The sequence below is a fragment of the Salvelinus fontinalis genome, chromosome 36, assembly GCF_029448725.1.
Source record: "Salvelinus fontinalis isolate EN_2023a chromosome 36, ASM2944872v1, whole genome shotgun sequence".
Lineage (NCBI taxonomy): Eukaryota > Metazoa > Chordata > Actinopteri > Salmoniformes > Salmonidae > Salvelinus > Salvelinus fontinalis.
The window spans coordinates 13,392,489-13,420,281 of record NC_074700.1 but is presented as its reverse complement, the minus strand read 5'-3'; the positions used below and the strand labels follow the sequence as shown (position 1 = coordinate 13,420,281).

At 44.2% G+C, this 27,793-nt stretch overlaps 3 protein-coding genes across 4 annotated transcripts; 2 read left to right on the top strand and 1 right to left on the bottom strand.

The window, feature by feature from the left end:
* The first annotated feature begins 657 nt into the window (after positions 1-657).
* On the top strand, positions 658-11,174 carry si:ch211-237l4.6 (uncharacterized protein LOC446130 homolog). Its single transcript, XM_055900762.1, has 3 exons — positions 658-913; positions 7,769-7,871; positions 9,654-11,174. The coding sequence occupies exons 2-3, from the start codon at positions 7,787-7,789 to the stop codon at positions 9,821-9,823; spliced, it is 255 nt and encodes an 84-aa protein (XP_055756737.1). The 5' UTR covers positions 658-913; positions 7,769-7,786; the 3' UTR covers positions 9,824-11,174.
* mettl3 (methyltransferase like 3) lies at positions 10,341-17,509 on the bottom strand. Its single transcript, XM_055900759.1, has 11 exons — positions 17,085-17,509; positions 16,612-16,805; positions 15,566-16,021; positions 15,170-15,345; positions 13,107-13,320; positions 12,656-12,843; positions 12,389-12,427; positions 12,182-12,290; positions 11,979-12,044; positions 11,701-11,813; positions 10,341-11,557 (listed from the first exon to the last, which is right to left on the bottom strand). Exons 1-11 carry the CDS (start codon positions 17,185-17,187, stop codon positions 11,446-11,448), a joined length of 1,770 nt encoding a protein of 589 aa, XP_055756734.1. The 5' UTR covers positions 17,188-17,509; the 3' UTR covers positions 10,341-11,445.
* A 194-nt stretch (positions 17,510-17,703) lies between these two features.
* On the top strand, positions 17,704-26,596 carry LOC129835234 (tetratricopeptide repeat protein 5-like). Of its 2 annotated transcripts, none has more exons than XM_055900760.1 (10): positions 17,704-17,836; positions 18,402-18,555; positions 19,403-19,614; positions 20,058-20,208; positions 20,470-20,561; positions 20,699-20,755; positions 20,898-21,044; positions 21,312-21,526; positions 24,845-24,989; positions 25,888-26,596. In XM_055900760.1, exons 1-10 carry the CDS (start codon positions 17,774-17,776, stop codon positions 26,005-26,007), a joined length of 1,356 nt encoding a protein of 451 aa, XP_055756735.1. In that variant the 5' UTR covers positions 17,704-17,773; the 3' UTR covers positions 26,008-26,596. The 2 variants fall into 2 exon arrangements, with proteins under 2 accessions (XP_055756735.1, XP_055756736.1); XM_055900761.1 differs by having other exon boundaries at positions 17,709-17,836; positions 18,402-18,534.
* The last annotated feature ends 1,197 nt before the right edge of the window (positions 26,597-27,793 follow it).

The following is a 27,793-nucleotide window of genomic DNA, read 5'->3' as shown; positions in this document are numbered from 1 at the left end:
TTATCTCTCTTTTGCTCCCTCATTCCACTCTTCTCTTTCATTCCCACTTTCTTTAATGTATCTCTCCAGTCATTCATTCACAAGCAGATTACCAATTCACTCAATGCACTCATGATTATCTTCTCAACCTTATTTGTTAATTGCTTCAAATATATATAGATTTTTTTTTAATTACCTTTATTTAACTAGCCAAGTCAGTTAAGAACAAATTATTATTTTCAATGATGGCCTAGGAACAGTGGGTTAACTGCCTTGTTCAGAGGCAGAACGACAGATATCCACTTTGTAATCCCCAATTATCCCCTACTCCCCTAACCACTGCTCTGATTAGTCTATGTGAGTGGGACTTCATAAGTGCCATTTGAAAACCACCAATCATTTTTTGTTTCACTACATTTTGTTATCATTTCATGGTCATACTCCATACCATGTCAATATATAGGCAGGCCTTATCAAAGACCTATGGAAGGGGAGGTGTGAAAGGAGAGGTGTGTTTGTTTACCTTCTGTTTACCTTCTGGGCTCTCTATAGGCTGTGGAAGACAGAGGAAAGGAGGTAGAAGGAGGGAGAGGGAGATTGGGGGAGCAAGGGAGTGAGGGAGGCGTGTCTCGTGGACGTGCTCCAGGGATTAGCTATTTAAAGTTCAGGCGCCCCATGCGCTCTACAAACCTTTCCATGTTGCCATCCAGTGCACGGACCAACCGCGCATTTGGAACAGAACGCTCGCTCCGCACAGTCTTGGGCAGTTCGCGACAGCTGGCCTTTGAACTGACATCAGATAGTCCACCAATCAAAGTTGCAAATGGTGAATTCACCATTGAATTGGAACCAGTAGTCCGATACGAGTGTACAGGTAGCCTACTTGAAAATTGCGCATTGTTCTTCAAGATCTGCAAAGTTGCAGCTACATCAGGTAGGTTATTGTGCTTCTCTTTCCGTTATAAAGTGCGTTTTTCCAGACGTTCCTACTTTTATCATAAGCAACAATTTAAATCAACAAGAACAGTGTTATTACATTGTTATTTATTTCACTTTAGTACGCTGTTGAGGAGACATTTAATGAATTTACAGCAGAATATACAACACATAGTTAAAGACCAAAAACCAAATGTTGTTGAAAACGAACTTGCATCTAAGAGAGAGGTAGCTGAGCTGCGGGCTGTGGGGCTGTTTACTCTGCTGTAGTCGGTGTGTCTGGGTGGAAGAGTCCCATTAGAGCCGCAATAACGAGTCTGTGCGTTTGTCTGTATATAGCCAGTCTCTAATTGAGAACGGCAAGCATAAACCTTACTCAAGCTTCGGCATAGATTTACCAGTGCACATTGTTGTTCAGTGTTTTTGTTGACTTCAATATTTGTCTGCATCATTTGGCATTTAGACCCGGGTCCGTATACATAAAGCTTTCAGAGGAGGATAATCTAAAAATACTGACCGTAAAGAAAAACTCCTTCTCTGAGATGATTAATGAATACATGGAGTCTGCATGGATATCAGAAAATGCAATCTTAGTTAAAACTGACCCTTTCTACCCAACTTCAGATGACTCCGAGCAATGTATTTTATGTACGTCATGTTATTATTGAGACAGAGAATGATTTATGAATGAATAGACTTCCTGTCAGTAGTCTACTGCTTCTTCCACGGTGAAGTAAACACACCTACATGTATTATTTACATCCACACGCTCTCCTCTAGGCTTTCAGACAATCAAATCCTGCTACTGCCAGACCTGGGCTCAAATAAGGTTTAAAGTATCTCAATCAATCAACCAATAAAATGTCATTATAAAGCCCTTCTTACATCAGCTGATGTCACAAAGTGCTGTACAGAAACCCAGCCTAAAACCCCAAACAGCAAGCATCTCATTAATTTCACATACATTTCGAAGTAACTATTCAGATGTGTTTTATTTGAAAAGACAAGTAGTTAAATATTGGAATGTATTTGGAAATACAATTGGAAAGTATTGGCATGTACTTGAAAATACTCAAATACACAGATTAAAAGACACTCCCATGCATTTAACCCAGGTATTTGAAAATAGTACTTGAAATAATTATTTGAAAATACTTTCAAATAGGCTATTTATAGGAAATTATTTGAAAATACTTTTAAATACTTCCAACAGAAGCAGCTGACTGAAAATAAGTATTTAAATAACACATAATCACATACACATGGTTACTGCTCAGTGCTCAGCAATCCAGTTGGGCATCTCGTTTTCCATCATGAGAGAGCGAAGTGGGGGGAGAGAGAGAGGTGGGGGAAGAGAGAAAGGTGGGGGGAGAGAGAGAGGTGGGAGAGAGAGAGGTGGGGGGATAGAGAGAGGTGGTGGGAGAGAGAGAGGTGGGGGGATAGAGAGAGGTGGTGGGAGAGAGAGAGGTGAAGGGAGAGAGAGAAGTGGGGGGAGAAAGAGAAGTGGGGGGGAGAGGTGGGGGAGAGAGAGAGGTGGGGGGAGAGAGAGAGGGGGAAGAGAGAGAGGTGGGGGGAGAGAGAGAGGGGGGAGAGAGAGAGGTGGTGGGAGAGAGAGAGATGAAGGGAGAGAGAGAAGTGGGGGGAGAGAGAGAAGTGGGGGGGAGAGGTGGGGGAGAGAGAGAGGTGGGGGGAGAGAGAGAGGGGGAGAGAGAGAGGGGGGAGAGAGAGAGGTGGGGGATAGAGAGAGGTGGTGGGAGAGAGAGAGATGAAGGGAGAGAGAGAAGTGGGGGGAGAGAGAGAAGTGGGGGGAGAGGTGGGGGAGAGAGAGAGGTGGGGGGAGAGAGAGAGGGGGGAGAGAGAGAGGTGGGGGGATAGAGAGAGTTGGTGGGAGAGAGAGAGGTGGGGGGGTAGAGAGAGGTGGTGGGAGAGAGAGAGGTGAAGGGAGAGAGAGATGTGGGGGGAGAGAGAGAAGTGGGGGGGGAGAGAGGTGGGGGGAGAGAGAGGTGGGGGGGTAGAGAGAGGTGGTGGGAGAGAGAGAGGTGAAGGGAGAGAGAGATGTGGGGGGAGAGAGAGAAGTGGGGGGGAGAGAGGTGGGGGGAGAGAGAGAGGGGGGAGAGAGAGAGGTGGGGGGAGAGAGAGAGGTGGGGGGATAGAGAGAGTTGGTGGGAGAGAGAGAGGTGGGGGGATAGAGAGAGGTGGTGGGAGAGAGAGAGGTGGGGGGAGAGAGAGAAGTGGGGGGGAGAGAGGTGGGGGGAGAGAGAGAGGGGGGAGAGAGAGAGGTGGGGGGATAGAGAGAGGTGGTGGGAGAGAGAGGTGGGGGGATAGAGAGAGGTGGTGGGAGAGAGAGAGGTGAAGGGAGAGAGAGATGTGGGGGGAGAGAGAGAAGTGGGGGGAGAGAGAGAGGTGGGGGAGAGAGAGAGGTGGGGGGAGAGAGAGAGGGGGGGAGAGGTGGGGGGAAGTTGGTGGGGAGAGAGAGAGGTGGGGGGAGAGAGAGAGGTGGGGGGAAGTTGGTGGGGAGAGAGAGAGGTGGGGGGAAGTTGGTGGGGAGAGAGAGGTGGGGAAGAGAGAGTGGTGGAGAGAGAGAGAGAGAGAGAGGTGGGGGAGAGAGAGAGGTGGGGGGAGAGAGAGAGGGGGGAGAGAGGTGGGGGGAGAGAGAGAGAGGTGGGGGGAAATTGGTGGGGAGAGAGAGGTGATGCACTGTTTAATTGAAAGCTTGGATTAGCCCGTCTGGTTCTGTTGTTCTGTCACTTCATTCAACCCTGTCACGTGCACGAGCACGGAGGCTCCCTCTTTATGGCATGCAAATAACGGGGCCCCTCTTCAAGGGTAAAATGCCATTGGCCTCCTGTTATTCAACATTGTGAATTGGCCAGAGGGACATTTTATAAAAAGATCTGACACAACTACAAGACGAGTTGTATTTTGAGTGAGATTGAGAAATGTAATTAGATTTGAAGAGTTGTTGTTATTTCTTTCCAATTTCCATTGCTGTTTTGGAGATGGGCAAGGGTTCTAATGTGAGTGGACAGACTGGGCACCAATAGGCCGATATGTGCGTCATAGTCCATGGCAGGGAGGGACTGTACTTGGGCTGGGGCCTGCTTCTTTCAGGGGCATTACAGACCCAGGCTCACTGCCACACATTCTAAGAATACGTCCCAAATAGCACCCTCTTCCCTACATAGTGCACTACTTTTGACCAGAGCCATATGGGCCCTGGTCAAAAGTAGTGCACTGCGTAGGGAATATGGTGTCATTTTGGACGGGACTTAGTCTCCCATGGGGCTGAATACTTGGAATGGAGGTAGGAAAGGTTGGAAAACAGATCATCCGATTTCTGTAGAGTTTGCTCACATACTCCTTGACTTTTCTGGTTCTGTTAAATGCTGCTAACCATCAAACAAAACATTCCAGGCAGGAACACACACAACCTGTTGTAAAAATGGTTTTGTTGTATACAGTTCAGTTGTATGTAATCTGTCATATGTACAATATACATAATTAACTGTGGATGTGTTGAGAGTAAACTGGGGATAATCACATTGAACACACACACACACACTATGAAGAATCAGTGCACGATAAGACAAACCTATGTGTATTTGATTAACATTGAGAAATCACTCAGTAGCAGCCTGAACAAGTCACTGACCAGGCAGTGTGTGAGTAAAACTATGGTTCAGGGCTGCACGTCCCTCACGTTCCTCACGTCAACACAGTACTCTTCCTTGCCCTGGCCTGGCAGGATCCTGCACTTAGAGGGAACATACACAGGAAAAGGGGACCAAAAGCTAGCTCCAGCCTCCCCCTCTCTCTGTGGTTTAGGTGGCCACTGTTCTCCTTTCTCCCCTGCTCTCTCTCTCCCCCTCTCTCTTTCTCCATTTCTACCTTTCTCTCTCCCCATCTCTCTCGCCATCTCCCTCTCTCCCTCCCCCACTGGACTGGTTGTTTTCTGTTCTAGGCTCTGTGATTGCTGTTCTCTGCCAGAGACTTGCTGTACTATGGACAGTAATGACCAGGGCCCCAAATTCCTCACCACTGACCAGGCCATCTAGTCTCTCTGTGTGTGTGTGTGCATCTGTGTGAATGTATGTGTGTGTGAATGTGTATGTGTGCGTGTGTGCATGCGTTTGTGACCCAGAGAGAAAAAAAAGTGTGTTTGAGTGGTTTATTAATACACAAAGAATGTATTATCGCTGTGTGACTTTGGCTACACTGCAGGATTGTTATCTTTCCTGCCCAGCCTGCTCTCTTTCCCCCACTCTCCAATGTACACTACCACCCATACAATAACAAGCAAGGTTATGTTCTGTAGTCAGAGCCTCACCAATTACAGTGGTGCCCTAAACACCCATAGGAATTCCTAAGTGACTAAATTGATCAGTGACTATCGATATGAAGAGCTGAGATTTAGGTGGGCATGGTCCAACTTCCTAAAATTAGTGCTTGGCTAAGCAATGTGTGACTTAGTATAATGGATTCACTGTGTCTGTCTATGGGATAGGATTGCAGCCACACCTGAGAGAGAGGGAGAGATGAGAGAGAGAAGAAGAGAGAGAGAGATGAACGAGAGAGGGGGGGGTTGGGGAAAGGGAGAGAGAAAGAGAATAGAGAGAGTTGTTTTAAGAAAGCTATTTTCGCACATTGTGACTGACTCGTAACAGAGTGGAATGGGTGTCACACTGAAATGAGTCCTCCTTTGGCCTGACCCCTATGTGTCAAAGGGGCTAACAGAGTGTGTGAGAGAGGTATCACATCTTTATGAAATGACCTCATCCCTGTGAGTTTAGAGAAAGCTGTAGCAGCCAGGAAAACACACACACACACACACACACACACACACACACACACACACACACACACACACACACACACACACACACACACACACACACACACACACACACACACACACACACACACACACACACACACACACACACTCCCTAACCAACAATAAGTGATAACCAGGTCAGAGGGTTTTAGCTACAGATTGCACGTCAGCACAGTACGGTGACAGGCTTCTGAGTGGGCAAGGGTTTGCAAGGAAAGCATCAGTTTGTCAGCAGCCCCGTCACCCTCTCTTGATGTTACCTCAGATCACAGCTAAATGGAGCTCTGTGATGATGGAAGACCTTGTGAGAGGTTTTATAATAGAAAGTCATTTGCTTGTTTCCACAGAGAGTCATTCCATTTCTCTGTTCTATTCGAGGGGCTCCTAACAGTAGGTCAGTGGAACACAGGGTAAATAGCAGGATAAAAGTGTCAGTCAAACAGGGTATTTATTTTGAGATCTCCTGAATGAATAGACAGCTATACACACGACACTCTGCTGAAAGGTTTTTACCAGACAGCTCTTCAGTCTCAGTTGAGTACCACCATTCTCTTTTATTTCTTTAACATTGTAATCAATTGCATATTTGTTCATTGCTGTGGACAGAGGGGCTCCCCGTTTATCTTATCTCCAAGGGCCACACAGGTAGAGTACTGACAAGACCTGAGGTTAGAATTTAATAGATGAACCATTGACCCAACAAACATTAATCTAATCAGACACACACACACACACACACAGTGATCAAAGAGCAGAGCTGTAGGCCAGAGCCGATCAAAGTAGGGTGTGCGTGTGTGTGTGCGTGTTTGACTTCAATGAGAGGTATAGTAGGGTGGGTAGTGTGCGCCAAGCCAAGATAGTCATGCTAACCCTAAATATACATTGAATCTAAATACATTCAGAGTCATTGACAGACAGGCTGCCAGGAGCATAGCCTCGACACATCCAAGGCATAGTCAATCTACTGCATTCAATGGGCTTGCATACATCAATTGATGTTTGCATTTACTATGCAAATATAATTTATTGCATGAAATCCTTTCAGCGTCACTATAACTGCCTGGCTACATGACGAGAGGATGAGATCCATGGAGCTAAAGTTCTCTGACTTTCACATAGTACGCATCTTAATGCCAATTAGACATGACTTGGGTAACAGACTTGACATGACATGAGCATTATATCTCTCTATGCACATATAATCTCTCTAAGCACCTACGATGCTATATGGTATGATGGGCCAGGCATGTCTTATCCTGCCTGAGTTGTATGTGTCGTGTGACCTCTGTGTAATTCAAGCCAAGGCTTCTAATCAGCTGCTCTATCCGTCTCCCATAGCCCATTGACTGGATTATGTGTGTGAATACTCGCCTGCGTCTACTGACAAGCGACACAACAGAGATTAGCTAAGCCTCATCAGTCATCATCGTGTCATGTCATTGAACACTTTGTCCCCTCATAGACTGGACCAATTCCATTATTAATTCCACTGGCCTAGTGGACTGGACGGGACTAATTCCATTATGGTTTGACCCTGTGAGTGATGATGAGGTAAAGACCCATCATCTCAGTAACATCTGGTTGATAGAGGTTCATTCAGTCGGTGGCCATATACGCTTTGTGGGAGTTAATGTGTGTTTGTTTTGTTGGGTAGTTGTTGTGTTAACTGTTATCAAGGCCAGGTTAAACAGTTGGTAGTCTCTCGAGACGGCCTTAACAATCGACTAGCTGATTTGGCTCTTGTGATGAGGTTTTAATCAATTAGCTATGAATTTGCGGTTGTGGTTTAATATGTTGTGGTTTGATATGATATGCAGAAGTCAATCCAATCCACACAAACGTTTAGGGCTTTGATGTGTAATGATGTGTAAAACAAATGATGTGTAAAAGCAATGGAACTACAAGTCAAGATAACAGAAACAGATAAACACACAAAAATCTACAGGAGACTGTTTTCAATTTTTTTCTCCCCTCACTCCTCCATTCATATCTCTCTCTCTCTCTCCCCCCGCCCCTCAGTGGTCCTCAGCTCCAGACATGGGTGTGAAGGTGCTCCAGTGCTTCCCCTGGTACAGACGCTGTAAAGAGCGATGCAAGGCTAAACAGTGCCCCCCGCCTGCAGGTGAGAGAACTACAGGCTGCCAGTTACATTACATAGTAGTGCATTACATATTAGAGTTGTACATGCCATTACGTAGTTAGTTACATGCAATATCATTATCACTGTCAGCCGTTACATAGTGAAAAGGGCAGACAGTGCCCCCTACCTGCAGGTGAGAGAACTACAACCTTCCACATATAGTACTTACAGTATTTTATACATTAGCATTCTCAATATGTCAGAACTCCCCAGGTCTTACATAGTTAATTACATACAGTATCATTATGTCAGAACCCCCCAGCCATTACATAGTTAATTACATACAGTATCATTATGTCAGAACCCCCCAGCCATTACATAGTTAATTACATACAGTATCATTATGTCAGAACCCCCCAGCCATGACATAGTTAATTACATACAGTATCATTATGTCAGAACCCCCCAGCCATGACATAGTTAATTACATACAGTATCATTATGTCAGAACCCCCCAGCCATGACATAGTTAATTACATACAGTATCATTATGTCAGAACTCCCCAGCCATTACATAGTTAATTACATACAGTATCATTATGTCAGAACCCCCCAGCCATTACATAGTTAATTACATACAGTATCATTACGTCAGAACTCCCCAGCCATGACATAGTTAATTACATACAGTATCATTACGTCAGAACCCCCCAGCCATGACATAGTTAATTACATACAGTATCATTATGTCAGAACCCCCCAGCCATTACATAGTTAATTACATACAGTATCATTACGTCAGAACCCCCCAGCCATGACATAGTTAATTACATACAGTATCATTACGTCAGAACTCCCCAGCCATGACATAGTTAATTACATACAGTATCATTATGTCAGAACTCCCCAGCCATGACATAGTTAATTACATACAGTATCATTACGTCAGAACTCCCCAGCCATTACATAGTTAATTACATACAGTATCATTATGTCAGAACTCCCCAGCCATTACATAGTTAATTACATACAGTATCATTATGTCAGAACTCCCCAGCCATTACATAGTTAATTACATACAGTATCATTATGTCAGAACTCCCCAGCCATTACATAGTTAATTACATACAGTATCATTATGTCAGAACTCCCCAGCCATTACATAGTTAATTACATACAGTATCATTATGTCAGAACCCCCCAGCCATTACATAGTTAATTACATACAGTACCATTATGTCAGAACTCCCCAGCCATTACATAGTTAATTACATACAGTGTCATTATGTCAGAACTCCTCGGGGCTGTCTGTGCAGTAATAATATGCTGCACACATAATCTATGATTATCAAAAACACACATATTTGGAAGACATGTTGAAACAAGTGCTATGATATAACCAGGTATGTCAGAGTTAGCTACAGTTAAGGTCTTGCTCCAGGCTCCGCTTATGAAAGTCAATAATGAGTTTTATGTCACTCTGTTCTTCTTTTCCTGTCCACTTCCCAGTATTATAACTGTCCGTCAATCATTTAGTCATTCTTTATTCGTTCATTCCACCTACACCTTTGTAATGAAGATCCTGCTCTATTAGATTTACATCATTCGAATATCAATGAAGTTGATATCATGTCACATTTAAGTTAGGAAAAGACGCGAGGGATGACGCATACCATAATGTATTTTAAATAGCATGATCAAATCATCCCTCACTATGTAGACACGTAGAGACATGGCAACAACAACATCATGAAGAAAGATGCTATAATGTTGCGTGCTACTGGTTCAATAACTCCTCTCTCCATTCCTCCGTTCCTCCTCCAGTCCCCAGTGAGGAGATGAAGCCCCGCCTGTCATCCACGGTGTCGTGTGGTAGCGAGGGCGAGAGCAGCAGCAGTCTGAGTGGCTCCCAGATCTACTTCTCCACCAAGGCTCGCCTCTCCTTCAGACACCAGATGGACAGCAACTTCAACGCAGTGGACGCCACCTGCTGAATAGATCAGCCCCGACGTGCCAAGTAGTGTTCATTAGGCATCAAACGGAAGAAAAAGGACTGAAATAGGGAGGGAATACCTGGGCTTGTCTGATAAGAAACGCTAATTTTTGGTTTCCGTTGTGAAACATTTTTGCTACGGTGTACCCCAATGAATACGACCCTGGTTTACAGTGCTGGGAATGACACTTTAGTATCTACTGAGGCATCCCTCCTGTCATCATCACCATCGCCCAAAAATGAACTCTCGCCCCTCCACTATGACATCTATTATTATAGATCAACAGAACATAGAATGTAAAGGACTGAGACTTGATCTACTCAGTGGTACCTATATACTCGACGTTCGTTCTCAACTCCCCCTTCAGAAGTGACTATGAAAGGATGAATATATCACAGTAGATTAAGTTCTTCACTAGAGAAATGCTGAATGCACTGCTGGTGTGGCTAGTAGAGATGGACAAATGTTTACTCCATCATTACCAATCAAGTGCATCATTTTCCTTTTCTTTTTTAGGGGGGGGGGGGGGGGCAGGTAAAAGACAACTGCAAATTCAAGTCTTTAAAATACTAGCTGTTGAATACAACAAGTAAATGATGCACTCCCAACTTTAAATACAGGCTTTTTTGTTTTGATCCCAACACTATCCTAACTTGCTGAGAAAAACATGGTAACTCGATTTTGATTGGTTTGGCTGATGAAGATACTAATGAGTTTGTGCCTTTTTACCTCTTTTGAACATTTTCTCAATTAAATTCAGTTTGGTGCTGGCTGTCTTCTTTTAGTGCCCTTTTCAACTGACTGCTTGGAACGCTTCTACACTGTGTTCATATCTAGAAATGTTACCTGCAGCTCTTACCTTTACTTCTGATGGTATCTTATGGGGAACAACAGTGAATGGAGGAGAAAGTCAACAGATTGTTCTGGAAGACATTTCAACAGTGTTTTGGTGCTTTAGTTGGGTTCTACAACCCACCCTCTCTAACATAGAAATATTTTTCCTGCTTCACCTACTAGTTTAAGGATAATAAGTACTCATGTTATTCCACTTCTTATTCTGTTTAATATATTTTTGTACAAATTGTGAAAATTATTGTACGAGAACGCAGTAGCATACATCTGGTGCTACTGTGGTAAGTTTGGAATGATGAGAAAATGTATGTGATTCCTAATTACTGTGAAGAAAATATTGATACATTTCCAATGTCAATGTTTTTCTTTTAATCAAAGTAAATGTAAATCAATCAAGATCCCCAAACTAGCCAGTCCTCGCTTTGTATACTGTAGTGCTGTTGTCATGGAAATGGACAAAATGTACTAACAAAGTAATACAAAAAAAAGTATACTGAAATGTTTTTGGTGGATTCATTGTGCAGTATGTCTGATCCGCATCATAGAGATCCATAAATATTCCTTCAACCATATTTATTACAAAATGTTGTAATTGGTACAAAAAAAGACATAAAAAACAGAAGGCAGTCCATCAGACACTTACTGAGCATCGATCAGTGTTTTTCCCTCGGCGTCGAAGTTCATAACGTGACATAACATGACATAACATGTTTATAACAGGACAAGTAGTTGACAACGATGACCCCATGGAAGGCGTTTAGGACCACTCTCTACATGTTCTTGGGTTTGGAGATGACTCCGTCTGGGTAACGCTTCTTGAAGCGAGCCACGACATCAGGGTCCAAGAGGTGAATGCCATCTAACTGATTACCAAGAGTTACCCTGAGAGAGAAAAAAGAAGGCTTAGAAAAAGAAAGAATACCCACATACCTCATTTACAAATTCAATGAATACACACACACACACACACCACACACACACACACACACACACACACACACACACACACACACACACACACACACCAGTTGGGTTGGACATTGTGAGGTCTGCCAAAGAGCTCAATCTTCCTGGTACCAGGTGAGAGTCTCTCAATCATTCCATAAATCTCATCTGGCTTGTGGCTGGTGGAACGCACCTGGAGAGAGAGAGGTGGTGAGGAGAGAAAGAGGTAGAGACAAAAGACAAGAATGAGAGAGAGCAGGAGAGGGAGAGAGAACCGATAGGGTTGAGTTAAAACATTCTAGGCTCTGGTAGGATTGGAATGGAACATCAAATGGATTAATTGTGTTTGACCCCTGACCTCTGCCACGATGACATCACAGTCCAGCCCTCTGTTGAATCCCTGGGGCTGTCCCTTCACGCCCACCTGAGAAGCACATACACATCAATACAACTGTACACACACACACAACTATACCACAATAACAGTAAATATACACAACTGACTGCCCAGAGCCCACAGAGTCAGATAAGAGGTATGAGGACACACAACATCACATTCACCAAGCAGTGCTCCTTCCCATGATTGAGCCAGTGACCAGTCCTCCCGGTACGGATGATTCTCTGTAACTGGTTGGTCTTCACCCAAATGATCTCATCAACACGCTCATAGCTACGAGGGGGGAAAAAGCATGGGTAAGACCAACAGTCAGATTACGACAGTTGACTTACTTACTTATTGGTCCCAAAGGTTGATGAATAAAGACTTACCCCCAAAGACTCAGACATTCTCTACCCAACTCCATAGCCCTAAAAGAAATAGAGAAAGGAATGAAGACTGAACAGCCTATTGAAAAAAGTGAAATATGTCAATCACAGCAACAATTAACGTAAACAAAAATCAAGAGTTTATGGCTTGTTATCATATAATTAACCTCTGTCAGACCCTGCATGTTCATTAGCATGCACTGTTCTTCTGGCAGCTGATTGGTCGAGTAGAAACACACTATTCCACTCATATCTGATTGGTGGAGGTACCTGCCAGTCACCCAGAGGAAGAGGAAGCCGTCGTCCTGGAGGACGGGGATGTGGAGCTTCCTCATCTCATCGTCCGTCAGAGTTCCGTAGGGCAGCTCCATGTGGATGTCCCAGGGAGGGTCGGCCATCACCACAGAGAACTTCCCCAGAATCGACACGTCCAGGACCCGGATGTCACAACAGATCCACTGTGACGGGGGACAAAATCAGATCAGACTGGATTGAACTGCAGCGTCAGTCTGACCACTTCTGGAGGTAACTGACATAACCTATGTAGACAGATTCATTTACCTAATTTCTCCCTTTGGGGAATTACACCATTAGAGACATGTATCAAAATAAAAGCCTAGTCTTCCTCCTCCTCCTCCTCCTCCTTCCTTTTCATAGGCCTCCCCCTTTTCCCTTCAGGTCCCTCTCCCTCCTCTCTCAATTTATTCCTTCTCTTCCTCACCTGAGAGGGGAACAATTTCCCCACGTTGCTGTCTTCCTCCCCCTGGTGTAGTCCCACCTCCATGCCCCCAGCCTGGAGCCCCATCGGGCCCCCCTCTGCCTCTGGAGGGGCGTCGATCTCATAGTGCACGTATTTACAGGTGTCCATGTGGAAACAGGTGTTGAGGAAGGAGCAGTCTCCAAGACTCTCGTCTGTGTGCTTGTTGATGATGCGTCTGAGGGAGAGACGACAGGGCTCAGCCAAAACAGCGGGACCAGATAAGATGCTTCAGCCAATTAAAATAGACTGTAAGTGATTAAATGGAGACATACAGCCAATCACAAGGCTGCGGGCCCAGACGGATTACCAGGACGTGTACTCCGGGCATGTGCTTTGAAAGGCTGGTAATGGCTCACATCAACACCATTATCCCAGAAACCCTAGACCCACTCCAATTTGCATACCACCCAAACAGATCCACAGATGATGCAATCTCTATTGCACTCCACACTGCCCTTTCCCACCTGGACAAAAGGAACATCTACGTGAGAATGCTATTCATTGACTACAGCTCAGCGTTCAACACCATAGTGCCCTCAAAGCTCATCACTAAGCTAAGGATCCTGGGACTAAACACCTCCCTCTGCAACTATATCCTGGACTTCCTGACGGGCCGCCCCCAGGTGATGAGGGTAGTAGCAACACATCTGCCACGCTGATCCTCAACACTGGAGCCCCTCAGGGGTGCATGCTCAGTCCCCTCCTGTACTCCCTGTTCACCCACGACTGCATGGCCAGGCACAACTCCAACACCATCATTAAGTTTGCAGACGACACAACAGTGGTAGGCCTGATCACCGACGACGACGAGACAGCCTATAGGGAAGTCAGAGACCTGGCCGGGTGGTACCAGAATAACAACCTATCCCTCAACCTAACCAAGAATAAGGAGATGATTGTGGACTACAGGAAAAGGAGGCCCGAGCACGCCCCCATTCTCATCGACGGGGCTGTAGTGGAGCAGGTTGAGAGCTTCAAGTTCCTTGGTGTCCACATCACCAACAAACTAGAATGGTCCAAACACACCAAGACAGTCGTGAAGAGGGCACGACAAAGCCTATTCCCCCTCAGGAGACTGAAAAGATTTGGCATGGGTCCTGAGATCCTCAAAAGGTTCTATAGCTGCAACATCGAGAGAATCCTGACTGGTTGCATCACTGCCTGGAACGGCAACTGCTCATAGTGCGTACGGCCCAGTACATCATCAGGGCTAAGCTGCCTGCCATCCAGGACCTCAACACCAGGCGGTGTCAGAGGAAGGCCCTAAAAATGGTCAAAGACCCCAGCCAGACTGTTCTCTCTAATACCGCATGGCAAGAAATTGTTTTTATTTCTTTACTTATCGATTGTCACCTAAACTTTTTTTACTTAAAAATTGCACTGTTGGTTAGAGCCTGTAAGTAAGTATTTCACTGTACGGTTGTATTGGGAACATGTGACAAACTTTGATTTGATAAGGGATGTGATCAGCACAACAACAAAATCAGGAAAAAGGCGATTTGGGGTTAAATTAAATGATGCAAAAAAGTCAGCAGGAATACGCCTCCCAAGTGGCGCAGCGGTCTATGACACTGCATCACAGTGCTAGAGGCGTCACCACAGACCCGGGTTTGTCACAACCGGCCGTGATCGGGAGTCTCATAGGGCGGCGCACAATTGGCTAAGCGCCGTCCGTGTTTGGGCAGGGTTTGGCCGGATGGGCTTTACACATCTCATCGCGCACTAGGGATTCCTTGAGGCGGACCGGACACCAGCAGGCTGACCTCGGTGGTCAGGTGAACAGTGTTTCCTCCGACACATTGGTGCGGCTGGCTTCCGGGTTAATCGGACAGGTGTTAAGTGCGGTTTTGCTGGTCATGTTTCGGAAGACTCATGACTCGACCTTCGCCTCGTGAGCCCGTTGGGGAGTTGCAGCGATGAGACAAGATTGAAATTGGGAAGAAAAAGGGTGTAAAAAATAGTTATCAAGAATAAAACATATTTGGGAGTGTACTCTTATGGTTGTGTGTGGCAGTAGTACTGACCGGAAGTGCAGCTTGGTGCAGGGCTGGGGTGTGAACCCAGACCGCGTACACTCCTCTTTGGTCCCGTGGTCACAGAACTCCTGGACCTGAGCACGACCACGTGAGCGGAACTTCTCAACGATGGACTGCTCTTTAGCTGTGCTGGTGTTCAGAAGCTCCAGGATTTCTCTGCTCATCTATAACACACACACACACACACACACACACACACACACACACACACACACACACACACACACACACACACACACACACACTTTGATTTCGCCATTGACAGTGTGGTTGAAAAATGGTTTGAACATCGGGCAGTATAATAAGGTTTGTACTGATATGTTTCAAACTACCCCCAGGGTATCCCCGTCTCTTTCCCCTCCCTCTACCAAGGTGTGAATGTACCTTCTTGCTCTGCTGCTCCTTGGTGGACTGCTGGTTCAGGAGGCTCTCTATTTCCATGTCCAGGTGAGACGTCTGCCCTTTACTGGTCCTGCCCTGTTTATCTGCCCCGCCCCTTCCTCCTCCAGCCTTCCAATCAGAGGGCCCGGTCAGCTGGGAGGAGGAAGCCGGTGCCAGGGAGATGGAGGAAGTGGGCGGAGGGGAGGGCGGGCTCTGGAGAGCAGGGGAGGAACCTGGCGGACGTTTATGGTGGGCTTGGTCCTCTGCTTTCCTCTTCCTCTGGCCTAAGGCCCCGCCCCCAATCATGGCCCAGAGTTTTGTGTGGTCCACGGAGATGACGAGCGTTGAGGAAGAAGAGGGGGAGGTGGCCACGGATGGCTGCCGGACTTCGATGAGCTCCTGGGCAGAGAACTTGAGCAGCAGACTCTGGATGCAGCCATGGGTGACAGGCACTTCAGACTGTGGAGGAGAAAATAGAAGTGGAATGAGAGAGGAAGGTGAGGAAAGAGAAAGGATAGGAAAAGGAATGTGATGCAGTTATGGGAACAGTGGCTTATGAGTGACAAAGTGATTATTCATATCCATAGTCTTCATAAAATTTGCAATAGCGGTCAGCACACACACATACACTATCCAGACTAGGTTCATATACTATTTTAGGCATTTCAATTACTTTTCAAAACAAGTATTCAGATATTGTTTTTTCAAATAAAGGATTAGTTGAATATTGGAATGTAGCCTATTTGAAAATACTCAAATACACTCCCATGCATTTCACCCAGGTGTGAACCCAGACCGCGTACACTCCTCTTTGGTCCAGTGGCCCTAGGATTTTAACTAACTAGATGAAAATACTTTCAAATACTATTTTTTTTTTTAACAAATAAACATTCAAATACTCAAATAAAAGTAGTTGTTTTGGGCTGTGTATTTGAAAAAACTAAAATAAATAAATAACAAATACTCAACTCAAATACACATGTATTTGAACCCTGGTCTGATTTTATTTTAGCAAATATTAGATCTTGGTCACAAGGATACACACTCACAGTATTGAGCTCATCAGTGATGGTCAAGGAGTCAGTGGGCAGTGAGAGGCTCAGGTCCGACAGATAACCCAGGAGTCTCTTCTCTAGTTCAGGGTCCGGCGGACGTTCAGCCTCCTCCTGTGGGGGACTCTGGAGGGTTGGTCCGGGACTCTCACTCCGCGCTGCAGCCCCTTCAGTACTGCTGCCTCCCACCTCTGCGATAAAAGAAAACCACCAGTTGTAAATCCCATTAGCAGTAAAAGTGCTTATGCAGATTAAGAACTTTGGTCACTAGTTCACGTTATTCGTTAGTATCTGGACCATATAGCTAGGTGTCCACAGACAATGCACAAGCATTGACATTTGCTGAACTTTTTCAACTTTAACCATCAGCATAGAATCAAATACATCTGTGTCTTGAAATCCCTATTGTCTAATCTTATTTTCCCCATCCCGCCTTTCTAGCTAGCTAACGCGTTAGCATAAAGACACACCTGCAGCGAGTTGCGTGGGGTCTTTCCGTCGCCTCTGCAGTCTCTCTCGCAGCGAGTCCAGCTGCTTCTTGTGTGCCTGGATGTTGCTCCATGTATCCGACATTTAGAGTAGGAGCTACCGCGAAAATGAATCGAAAACGGGGCATGCAAGATCACTTAGTTTAGCGGGATAATGTGACTCCGCTCGCACTGTGTCGGACTAACAACAACAACGAGTGACTGGTTCCCCCTTGTTGTTGGAAGAAACCACCAAGACAGACAAATCCAAAATCTAACAGCTAACTTTTCTATTGCAAGTAGAATTTGTCACCTCTCAGAACTCGTTCAAATAAATGTTTTACATAATGTTAGGTCGTGACAACTTTAAAGCAATCGATATGTTAAAATGAGCACAAGACGGATGTTTTTTGAAAACGGACAAATTTCCGGTTGTAAAAGATCTCTTTCCGGTTCAGTCTGTTCAACAACAATATGACATGTGTTGTTAGTTCATTAGCTAGCAATATGCGGTAAAAAAAAAAAAAAAAAAACTTGAGTTTATTACTTTAAGTAAATAAGAATGGTTTAGCAAATAATAGTTTAATATTATCTAGCTACTGCATACCCCTCCAGGCCAGCAGGTGCCGTGTTGTCAATGTACTCTTCTCGAATCTCTTCTCGAATTCTTCTTCCAACAACCACTGGAAAAGATGGCGGAAGTGGAGAAGGATGGTGATCCTGCGACTGACAAAGATGATTTACAGATTTTAAAAGTATTGAAAAATATTATATTATTATCACTGCATGGAATATATTGCCATAATTAAACTCGCAATTGTAATGGACGTCTTATTTAAACAGTTACATCCCACCTGTCCTTTGTTGCTAGCTAGCTCTCCAGACTCGTTACTATAACAACTGATACCAACTGTCATATTAATCGACCAAAATCTTGTGGTTGATTGTACTATCTTCTATCCGAGTTGGTTGTCTCTAAATCTGACGAGCCGGCAGCTGATTGTCGGTTAGTTAACTGTCTAACGTTAGCTTGGCTTGACCGACAGTGTCTCTCAATCTGGGTTAGCCAGCTAAATTGGCGCCTGAGATGTCTAGCCATATGCAGCGAAAGCTAGCTATCTTGCTGTGTCATCATCCCTCAATGCCAGTGAGCATGCATGCACTTATGCAAGGAAACCAACAGCATCAAGTGTATTTACTGCATAGCAACACATTTCAAAATTACATTATTGTAACCTGATCTGGCTCATCATGATTGCATGCCACGCACCTAGCTAATGTCCTTAACAGGTATCAACAATGTATCTCTTTCTGGATCAGGAACGAGTGGATGAGTTGTATCATTTTCGGGATCATTACTTTGAGACTCACTGTGTGGAGGATGCAAAGAGGAAACCGAGTGATGTGGCACAGGAGATGGAGAAGACACTAAAGAAGCTGGAGGAGAAAGAAGGTGAGATAACAGAAAAGAAAGGTGTGTTCTGATTTGGTAACCACACATGTAAAAAATAATATACTGAGATTTTGCATGATAGCTTTGTATCCATTTTGAATTTTTTGTGTAGTTACAAATCTTTTACCACACGATTCAGTGCTCACTAAGCCTGCCTGACTAGAGAGTGATCTTTTTATTTATTATTTAATCATCAAAGACTTACATAACTAAGACTTATGGTGTCCCTCCATCTCTTCCAATCCAGAGTCATATAAGCACAGTTGTCGTCCACCAGCCTGCTGTCTCATGCGGTAGCTATTGAGCCTGGGGACGAGGTAACATAAGCACAGTGCTGACTGAGCTTAGCATCTAATATGTGGGGTTACATCTTTAAACAAACAGCAAAAGTCAGTTGACCAAAGCAGTGGTTCCCGCTCCCTCCCAGGGGGCAGGGGTCATCCCCCCCCCCCCCCCCCCCCCCAAAAACGACAGAAGTAACTCAATTTCTAAATTGGGTAGTGCATCATCCGTTTTTCTCTTGTCATGTTAGTCATTGCATACCTTACAGTGCTACTTATAACTTGTCAGAAATGTACAGATCAACTAGCCCATGTCAGATAATGTTTTTCAGCTCGGTTTTTTAGCCAATAGATTTTGTTGGAGTATTCGAGTCACTGACATATCACATGAATACACATTAGACATGGGAAAATGTATGTTAAGCTTTAAAACTGCAACATTTTCTCTATGCCAACAAGAGGGATGTGAACCGTGCTTGTGCCCATAGAAATAGATGTTCTCCAATGCTGGAAGGGGGGCCTGAGTGAAAAAGTTTGGGAACCCCTAGACTAGAGAATCATCTTTGTCGTCCCTTCGTCTCCTCCAGAGTCGTATAAGCACAGTGCTGAGTTCCTGCTGCTGCGGGGCCGCTCCCTGGGGGTGGCTCCGGAGTTTAGCACCACCGCTGGGGAGTGCCTGTCCCGGGCCGTGAAGCTGGAGCCTGGACTAGTGGAGGGCTGGAACACACTGGGAGAGCAGTATTGGAAGAAAGGAGACCTGACCACCGCTAAGACCTGCTTCACTGGAGCCCTGCAGCAGGTTAGCAATAAGAACACAGTAATCGTGTGTTTTATTTACATAGCTGGGCTTTTAATTCACAGACAGCATGCTTAAGCTCTTCAGGTTAACTGGAGAGAGGTGCCGTGCTACTGTTGTTGTGTTGAGATCAAGGTATGCAGTAGAACCTTACTGATCAAGAACAGAATGCATGTAAAGTGTTCATCACTGGTTATAGCCGTAGTTATAGGCCTACATAAACAACAGCTGTTTATCACAACCTTTCAAGCCATAACTCTACCTCCCATTGTGTGCACCTTCATTTGTCTCTTTCTACCTTTATTTCTGTTTACTCTGGTCTGTTTTATTCTTTATTGCTACATCATTGAAATTGAACTACCCCCAAACCAATTTCCAATTATTATTATTTTTAATGAGTGGGGCATTCTGTGGCATACATGGTTGCTTTTCTCTCTCCGTCCCAGAGTAAGAACAAAGTATCTCTGCGTAGTCTGTCCATGGTGCTGAGGCAGCTGCCAGGAGGGGGCGGGGATGAGCAGGGGAAGAGGGTGCTGGAGAGCGTGGCCATGGCCAGGCAGGCTGTACAGCTGGACGTCACCGACGGCACCTCCTGGTGTGAGTATGATGGATAGTCTCATAACAGATTCATATTTTACAGTGGTTAGGAGTTCAGAGAATTAAAGTGTGGGGGACACGTCCGGGGTTAGTGGGGGTGCATATGCATACATATGTTGTGTGAATAGGTTTAGCTGTAATTCAGGATCTCCAAAGAGAGGATAAAAGAATGTACATGTTGGTATTAGAAAACGTCCTCTAGTACTGAATATGAGTGGATAGTGGATGATCTATTGATGATGTATTGGTGTATGTTGACAGACATCCTGGGGAATGCCTACATCTCCCTGTTCTTCACCTGCAGACAGAATCCACAGATGTCTCAGCAGGCTCTGAGTGCCTATGCACAGGCTGTGAGTACACACACAAACCAAACTCAGTTGTATTTACAAAGCCTGACAGAATAGTATGAGTGGGTCAATTAGAACGTTGTGCAATAATCATTGTTAAGCACTATATAATTCCTTCCCTCCTCTGTTCTCTCTCTCAGGAGAAAGTGGACCGAACAGCAACCTCCAACCCCGATCTGCACTTCAATAGAGCCACGGTAAAACATTATTGTTGGCATGTTCTGATATGATTCTTATAATATGCGTGTGGTAAATTACTTCAATAATTCCATTACACAGAAAAATGCATATAAAAGTTAACTGAAGCTAATGATCCATGCCTGTGTCTAACCCCTCCAGCTGTTTCAGTATGAGGAGATGTTTGGGTCTGCCCTGGGCGGGTACAGTCGCGCTGCGGCCCTGGACCCTGCGTGGGATGAGCCTCCAGAGAGGGAGAGGCAGCTACTGGAATACCTGGAGAAACTCACAGCACTCACAGAGAACAAGGTAGAAACAGGAGAACCCCACACATACACACACATACATATAGATTAACTGGACAGGGCACATTAGTCTCCAATCTACATCTATCAGCAGTTCATGTGATCTGTATAGGATATAAACTTAATAAAATATACAAACACATTTCTTGTCAACTCCAGCACTAATGCAAATGTGTATCAGATATAATTATAAATCACCAGTAGGTGGCAGCAGAGTCCTATGCTTTTCCACTGATAACAGTGTCCTACTCTTTTTCTTTCACCCCTTCAGGGGAAGGTGAAAGCCCGGCGCCTGCGAACGATGCTCTCCAACCTCAGCCCGTTGGCCCTGGGGCCGTGCTCCTCCCCTCAGTTCCGCTCCCCCGCAGGCCGCGTTGGGAGCCTGGAGCCCCGGACCCTGTCTGCCCTGACACACGGCCACAACGCTGGGGTGGCTGCCCTGGGAAAGGTGGTGTTCAGCCTGGCCTCAGAGGGACGCATGGCCTTGTGAGTTCCCCTTCCTCTAGTGTTAGACTACTATCTGTAATATGGAGTCTGCTGTGTACTTTATGCGTGTGGATCTCTGTGTGTGAGATGTACAGTTGAAGTCAGAAGTTTACATACACCTTTGCCAATTACATTTAAACTCAGTTTTTCACAATTACTGACATTTAATCCTAGTAAAAATTCCCTGTCTTAGGTCAGTAACTTTATTTTAAGAACGTGAAATGTCAGAATAATAGTAGAGAGAATTATTTATTTCAGCTTTTATTTCTTTCATCACATTCCCAGTGGGTCAGAAGTTTACATACACTCAATTAGTATTTGGTAGCATTGCCTTTAAATTGTTTAATTTGGGTCAAACGTTTCGGGTATCCTTCCACAAGCTTCCCACAATAAGTTGGGTGAATTTCGGGTTTGTAACTGTAACTGAGTCGGGTTTGTAGGTCTCCTTGCTCGCACACGCTTTTTCAGTTCTGCCCATACATTTTCTACAGGATTGTGGTCAGGGCTTTGTGATGGCCACTCCAATACCTTGACTTTGTTGTCCTTAAGCCATTTTGCCACAACTTTGGAAGTATGCCTGGGGTCATTGTCCATTTGGAAGACCCATTTGCGACCAAGCTTTATCTTCCTGACTGATGTCTTGAGATGTTGCTTCAATATATCCACATAATTTTCCTGCCTCATGATGTCATCTATTTTGTGAAGTGCACCAGTCCCTCCCGTAGCAAAGCACCCCCCACAACATGATGCTGCCACCCCTGTGCTTCACGGTTGGGATGGTGTTCTTCGGCTTGCAAGCCTCCCCCTTTTTCCTCCAAACATAACAATGGTCATTATGGCCAAACTGTTATATTTTTGTTTCATCAGACCAGAGGACATTTCTCCAAAAAGTACGATCTTTGTCCCCATGTGCAGTTGCAAACCGTAGTCTGGCTTTTTTATGGCGGTTTTGGAGCAGTGGCTTCTTCCTTGCTGAGCAGCCTTTCAGGTTATGTCGATATAGGGCTCATTTTACTATGGATGTAGATACTTTTGTACCAGTTTCCTCCAGCATATTCACAAGGTCCTTTGCTGTTCTGGGATTGATTTGCACTTTTCGCACCAAAGTACGTTCATCTCTAGGAGACAGAACGCGTCTCCTTCCTGAGCAGTATTTATTTATTTATTTAACCTTTATTTAACCAGGTAGGCTAGTTGAGAACAAGTTCTCATTTACAACTGCGACCTGGCCAAGATAAAGCAAAGCAGTGCGACACGAACAAGAACACAGAGTTACACATGGAATAAACAAAACATACAGTCAATAACACAATATAAAAAAGTCTATATACTGTGCAAATGAGGTAAGATAAGGGAGGTAAGGCAATAAATTGGCCATAGTGGAGAAATAATTACAATTTAGCAATTAAACACTGGAGTGATAGATGTGCAGAAGTTGAATGTGCAAGTAGAGATACTGGGGTGCAAAGGAGCAAAAACATAAATAAGGGTATGTGGATGAGGTAGTTGGATGGGCTATGTACAGGTGCAGTGATCTGTGAGCTGCTTAAAGTTAGTGAGGGAAATATGAGTCTCCAGCTTCAGTGATTTTTGCAATTTGTTCCAGTCATTGGCAGCAGAGAACTGGAAGGAAAGGCGGCCAAAGGAGGAATTGGCTTTGGGGGTGACCAGTGAAATATACCTGCTGGAGCGCATGCTACGGGTGGGTGCTGCTATGGTGACCAGTGAGCTGAGATAAAGTGAGGCTTTACCTAGCAAAGACTTATGGATGACCTGGAGCCAGTGGGTTTGGCGACGAGTATGAAGCAAGGGCCAGCCAACGAGAGCATACAGGTCGCAATGGTGGGTAGTAAATGGGGCTTTGGTGACAAAACGGGTGGCACTGTGATAGACTGCATCCAATTTGCCAAGTAGAGTGTTGGAGTCTATTTTGTAAATGACATCACCGAAGTCAAGGATCGGTTGGATAGGCAGTTTTACCAGGATATGTTTGGCAACATGAGTGAAGGATGCTTTGTTGCGAAATAGGAAGCTGATTCTAGATTTAATTTTGGATTGGATATGCTTAATGTGAGTCTGGAAGGAGAGTTTACAGTCTAACGAGACACCTAGGAATTTGTAGATGTCCACATATTCTAAGTCAGAACCGTCCAGAGTAGTGATGCTGGAAGGGCGGGCAGGTGCTGTTAGCGATCGGTTGAAGAGCATGCACTTAGTTTTACTTGCATTTAAGAGCAGTTGGAGGCCACGGAAGGAGAGTTGTATGGCATTGAAGCTCATCTGGAGGTTAGTTAACACAGTGTCCAAAGAAGGGCCAGAAGTATACAGAATGGTGTCGTCTGCGTAGAGGTGGATCAGCGAATCACCAGCAGCAAGAACGACATCATTGATGTATACAGAGAAGAGAGTCGGTCCAAGAATTGAACCCTGTGGCACCCCCATAGAGACTGCCAGAGGTCCGGACAACAGGCCCTCCGATTTGACACACTAAACTCTGTCTGAGAAGTAGTTGGTGAACCAGGCGAGACAATCCTTTGAGAAACCAAGGCTGTTGAGTCTGCAGATAAAAATGTGGTGATTGACAGAGTCGAAAGCCGGTATGACGGATGCATGGTCCCATGGTGTTTATACTTGCGTACTGTTGTTTGTACAGATGAACGTGGTACCTTCAGGAGTTTGGAAATTGCTCCTAAGGATGAACCAGACTTGTGGAGGTGAATTTTATTTCTGAGGTCTTGGCTGATTTCTTTAGATTTTCCCATGATGTCATGCAAAGAGGCACTGAGTTTGAAAGCAGGCCTTGAAATACATCCACAGGTACACCTCCAATTGACTCATGATGTCAATTAGCCTATCAGAAGCTTCTAAAGCCATGACATAATTTTCTGGAATTTTCCAAGCTGTTTAAAGGCACAGTCAACTTAGTGTATGGAAACTTCTGACCCACTGGAATTGTGATAGAGTAAATTATAAGTGAAATAATCTGTCTGTAAACAATTGTTGGAAAATGTACTTGTGTCATGCACAAAGTAGATGTTCTAACCGACTTGCCAAAACTATAGTTTGTTAACAAGAAATGTGTGGAGTGGTTGAAAAACAAATTTTAATGACTCCAACCTAAGTGTATGTAAACTTCCGACTTCAACTGTACCTTTTTCTGCATGTTTGGGGTGATGGAAGTAAGTTGCTGTCTACATGCCCCTTTGTTTGAAGGTGTATGAACGGAAGGGCTATAATACTGTATGTTTTGCCTTGCTGGGGTACATTTGCTATGGTGGATAGACAGTGATATGATACTTGTCTCTCTCTGTCTCCCAGTACGTTCGGCATGGTGGACAGTGAGGAAACATGCTGCGTGGTCATGGTCTATAACACAGCAGACAACTGGGGAGTTCTGATTGGAGACTCTGTGGTCATCCCGGAGCCACAGGTCAAACGCCACAGTGTAGCACACAACGACCAGGTTAGTGTGTCTTTCTCTACAGCTTACATGGATCTTTACACACTTTTTACTTATAGTGATTGTGATGTAATTCTATCTACTTTAGCTGAATGCACTGATTTTAGGTGTCTCTGAATCTGTTTGGCCTCCTTCCTCATAACTGGAATTAGAGTTTTTTTAAATGGCACACAATGAGCTCTACTATGATTTTGGCAGTGCATGGTCTGACGGTCTAAGTGTCAGGCCCTGGGAAGGAACATTTTAAAGGCCCATCTCCTGGCTTCGGAGGGGAAATGGGGAAGTTTAAGCTAATATCCTGTAATTCTTCTATTTTGCCATGAGGCAGAGAGAAAACTTTGCAGTTTTAAAGCTTAAATGACTGCATTTAATTAATTTTGATTTTGGGGGGGCAATTCAAGAAGTACTGAGTTGAAAAATGTATAATTGAGGGAGTACTGTAGATAATAATCCCCAGTTTACAATTGGCTCATTCATCCCCCTCCTCTCCCCTGTAACTATTCCCCAGGTCGTTGCTGCAAATGAGAACGTGTTCTCAGTCAACTTACCTGGTAAAATAACGGTAAAATAAATACAAATAAATAAAAGATACCAATATCCCTGTGAGCCTTCCAAGCCCGTGTTGGCCAGGGTTAAGAACGAAAATTGGAGATGAATCATATTACATAATCTAAACTTATTCCAAGGATCCCTTGGCCAAAATGTTTAAACTGTTGTTTTTCATCATATTCATATTCATAAAAAATAAATATTTATAATGTGTGCATACATAGCCAAAGACAGACTCCCTCTGTTAGACTTAATTATCAAAACTGACATCACTTGAACTCCACCAAGGCTACTACAGATCTAGGTGGTCTCTTAATTTCTGTTTTTCCGATCTCTCCTGGCCCTGCTGTAGACGTTTGACTTCCGCAGTATACGAGTGGACTCCCCTCTGCTCCTCATCGTCAACGGCAAGAGACAGAACGTCCAGGCTCAGACTGCAGCCTCAGTCAGCTACAAGCCCCAGAGTGAATGAGAGAAGGGGGTGCCTCTATCTAAAAAAAGGCCTGTGTGCCTTTTTTTTTTTAATCTTAGTTTTGTAAATAGTAGATCCTTGTTTGTTAAATAGTCTTTAGGAATACACTGTTTGTACATATTTATAAATATTTTTGTTTGTATTTTGTTAAAGTGGGAGGGAGGCTGGGGGATTTAGTAAATTACTGACTACTAATATGATTATTTTTTTTCACTGTATTATTGACTATATGTTTGTTTTTACTCCATGTGTAACTATGTGTTGTTGTATGTGTCGAACTGCTTTGCATTATCTTGGCCAGGTCGCAATTGTAAATGAGAACGTGTTCTCAATTTGCCTACCTGGTTAAATAAAGGTTAAATAAAATAAATAAATAAATGATAATTAATTGTGGTGAAGATGGTGTCAGACATGGTTTCAAGACATTAAAACAAATATGTCTCCAATGTGGACATGATTTCAACTTTTGCTTTATCATTAGCTTATGTAGTTGATCACCTTTCATCGTGATGTTGTGCAAACATTAAGTTGTGAATCAAAGTAACTTCTGGTAACAAAAATGCAACCACTAAACTACAATATCAAACTGTATTGTTGGATGCTGATTGGCCGTCACAGACACACCTATGCCTGCTAACATGATCACCTAATCTCCATAAGAATATCATGTTTATGTTGTTTTCCCGAATCATCTCGTATTTATATCAACCCCCACACTATTTCCCCATACTTCCAGCCTACTATTTAGAATGGTACAGCGGGGGTTAATATAAGCCTCGATGTCTGCCTATCTGAACTCGGAAACAACGTTTCACTTTTGAATGTCGATCTCTGTAGCTTGCCAGTACCATACGTAGTGAACGGTGCCCATACGGGGCAACTTTTTCTGAGCCAGTCGCAATCACCCATCAACGTCATTATTATAATTTTTTTATTTTATGTAACTGGACATACTGTATCATATCCAAGTAAATGCCAATAGAAAAAAGCTCAAACAAAGGAAAATGCAGCTATTGTACTGTCATTCCCGGTTTAATGTTTGACGTGACTGAGGTAGTTGAAGTTGGCTAGCTAGCTAGCTAGCAAGTGACAACAACGTTATCTAGCCTGCATAGCAACCATTTTCTTTAAAAATTAAGACCAGTCCTTTTGCATAGCAACTTTGCAAAAAGAATTACGTTTAAACGACTGGTTTGCGTCTGTCGCAATATGACCAACATAACTAACAACCACATTTTTGTCCGGACTATATCTCTTCTGCTGGAAGAATTAAATTCTATGAATTGATTTACACCATTTACCTGTGACTGTATTCATGATACAGCACTGCTTCTTGTGCCTTATTGCTTAAATGCAGACAGGTACCAAACCAACATTGTCTCAGTATTAGAATAAGAATGAGTCTATTCTATTAATTCTAATCCTGGAATTCTAATTCAAGTCCCAGTAATTTTTGAGGAAGGTCCCTGTCTCTGACAGGAAAGCTTAACTGGAAGGTCTTGGCTCCAGGGAGAAGAGGTGCATGTCTCCCTCGGGCTCATGCCCAAGAATGGAGGACTCCTCCGGGGAGAGGGCTTTCTGATCACCCCTGGGAAACAGGTGGGAGGTGGTGAACTGAAGCTATTTTTGTAAAGTTGATTTTCCCCTTTCATAGACAGTACACTAATTATTCCCTGTTTTGTCTCTAATACCTCTCAAAATGCTTTCTCTGTCTCTTACTATTTGTATTGTGTACCCACTCTTCTCTATACATCCTCAACTATGTCTTCATTACAAATCCTAACTT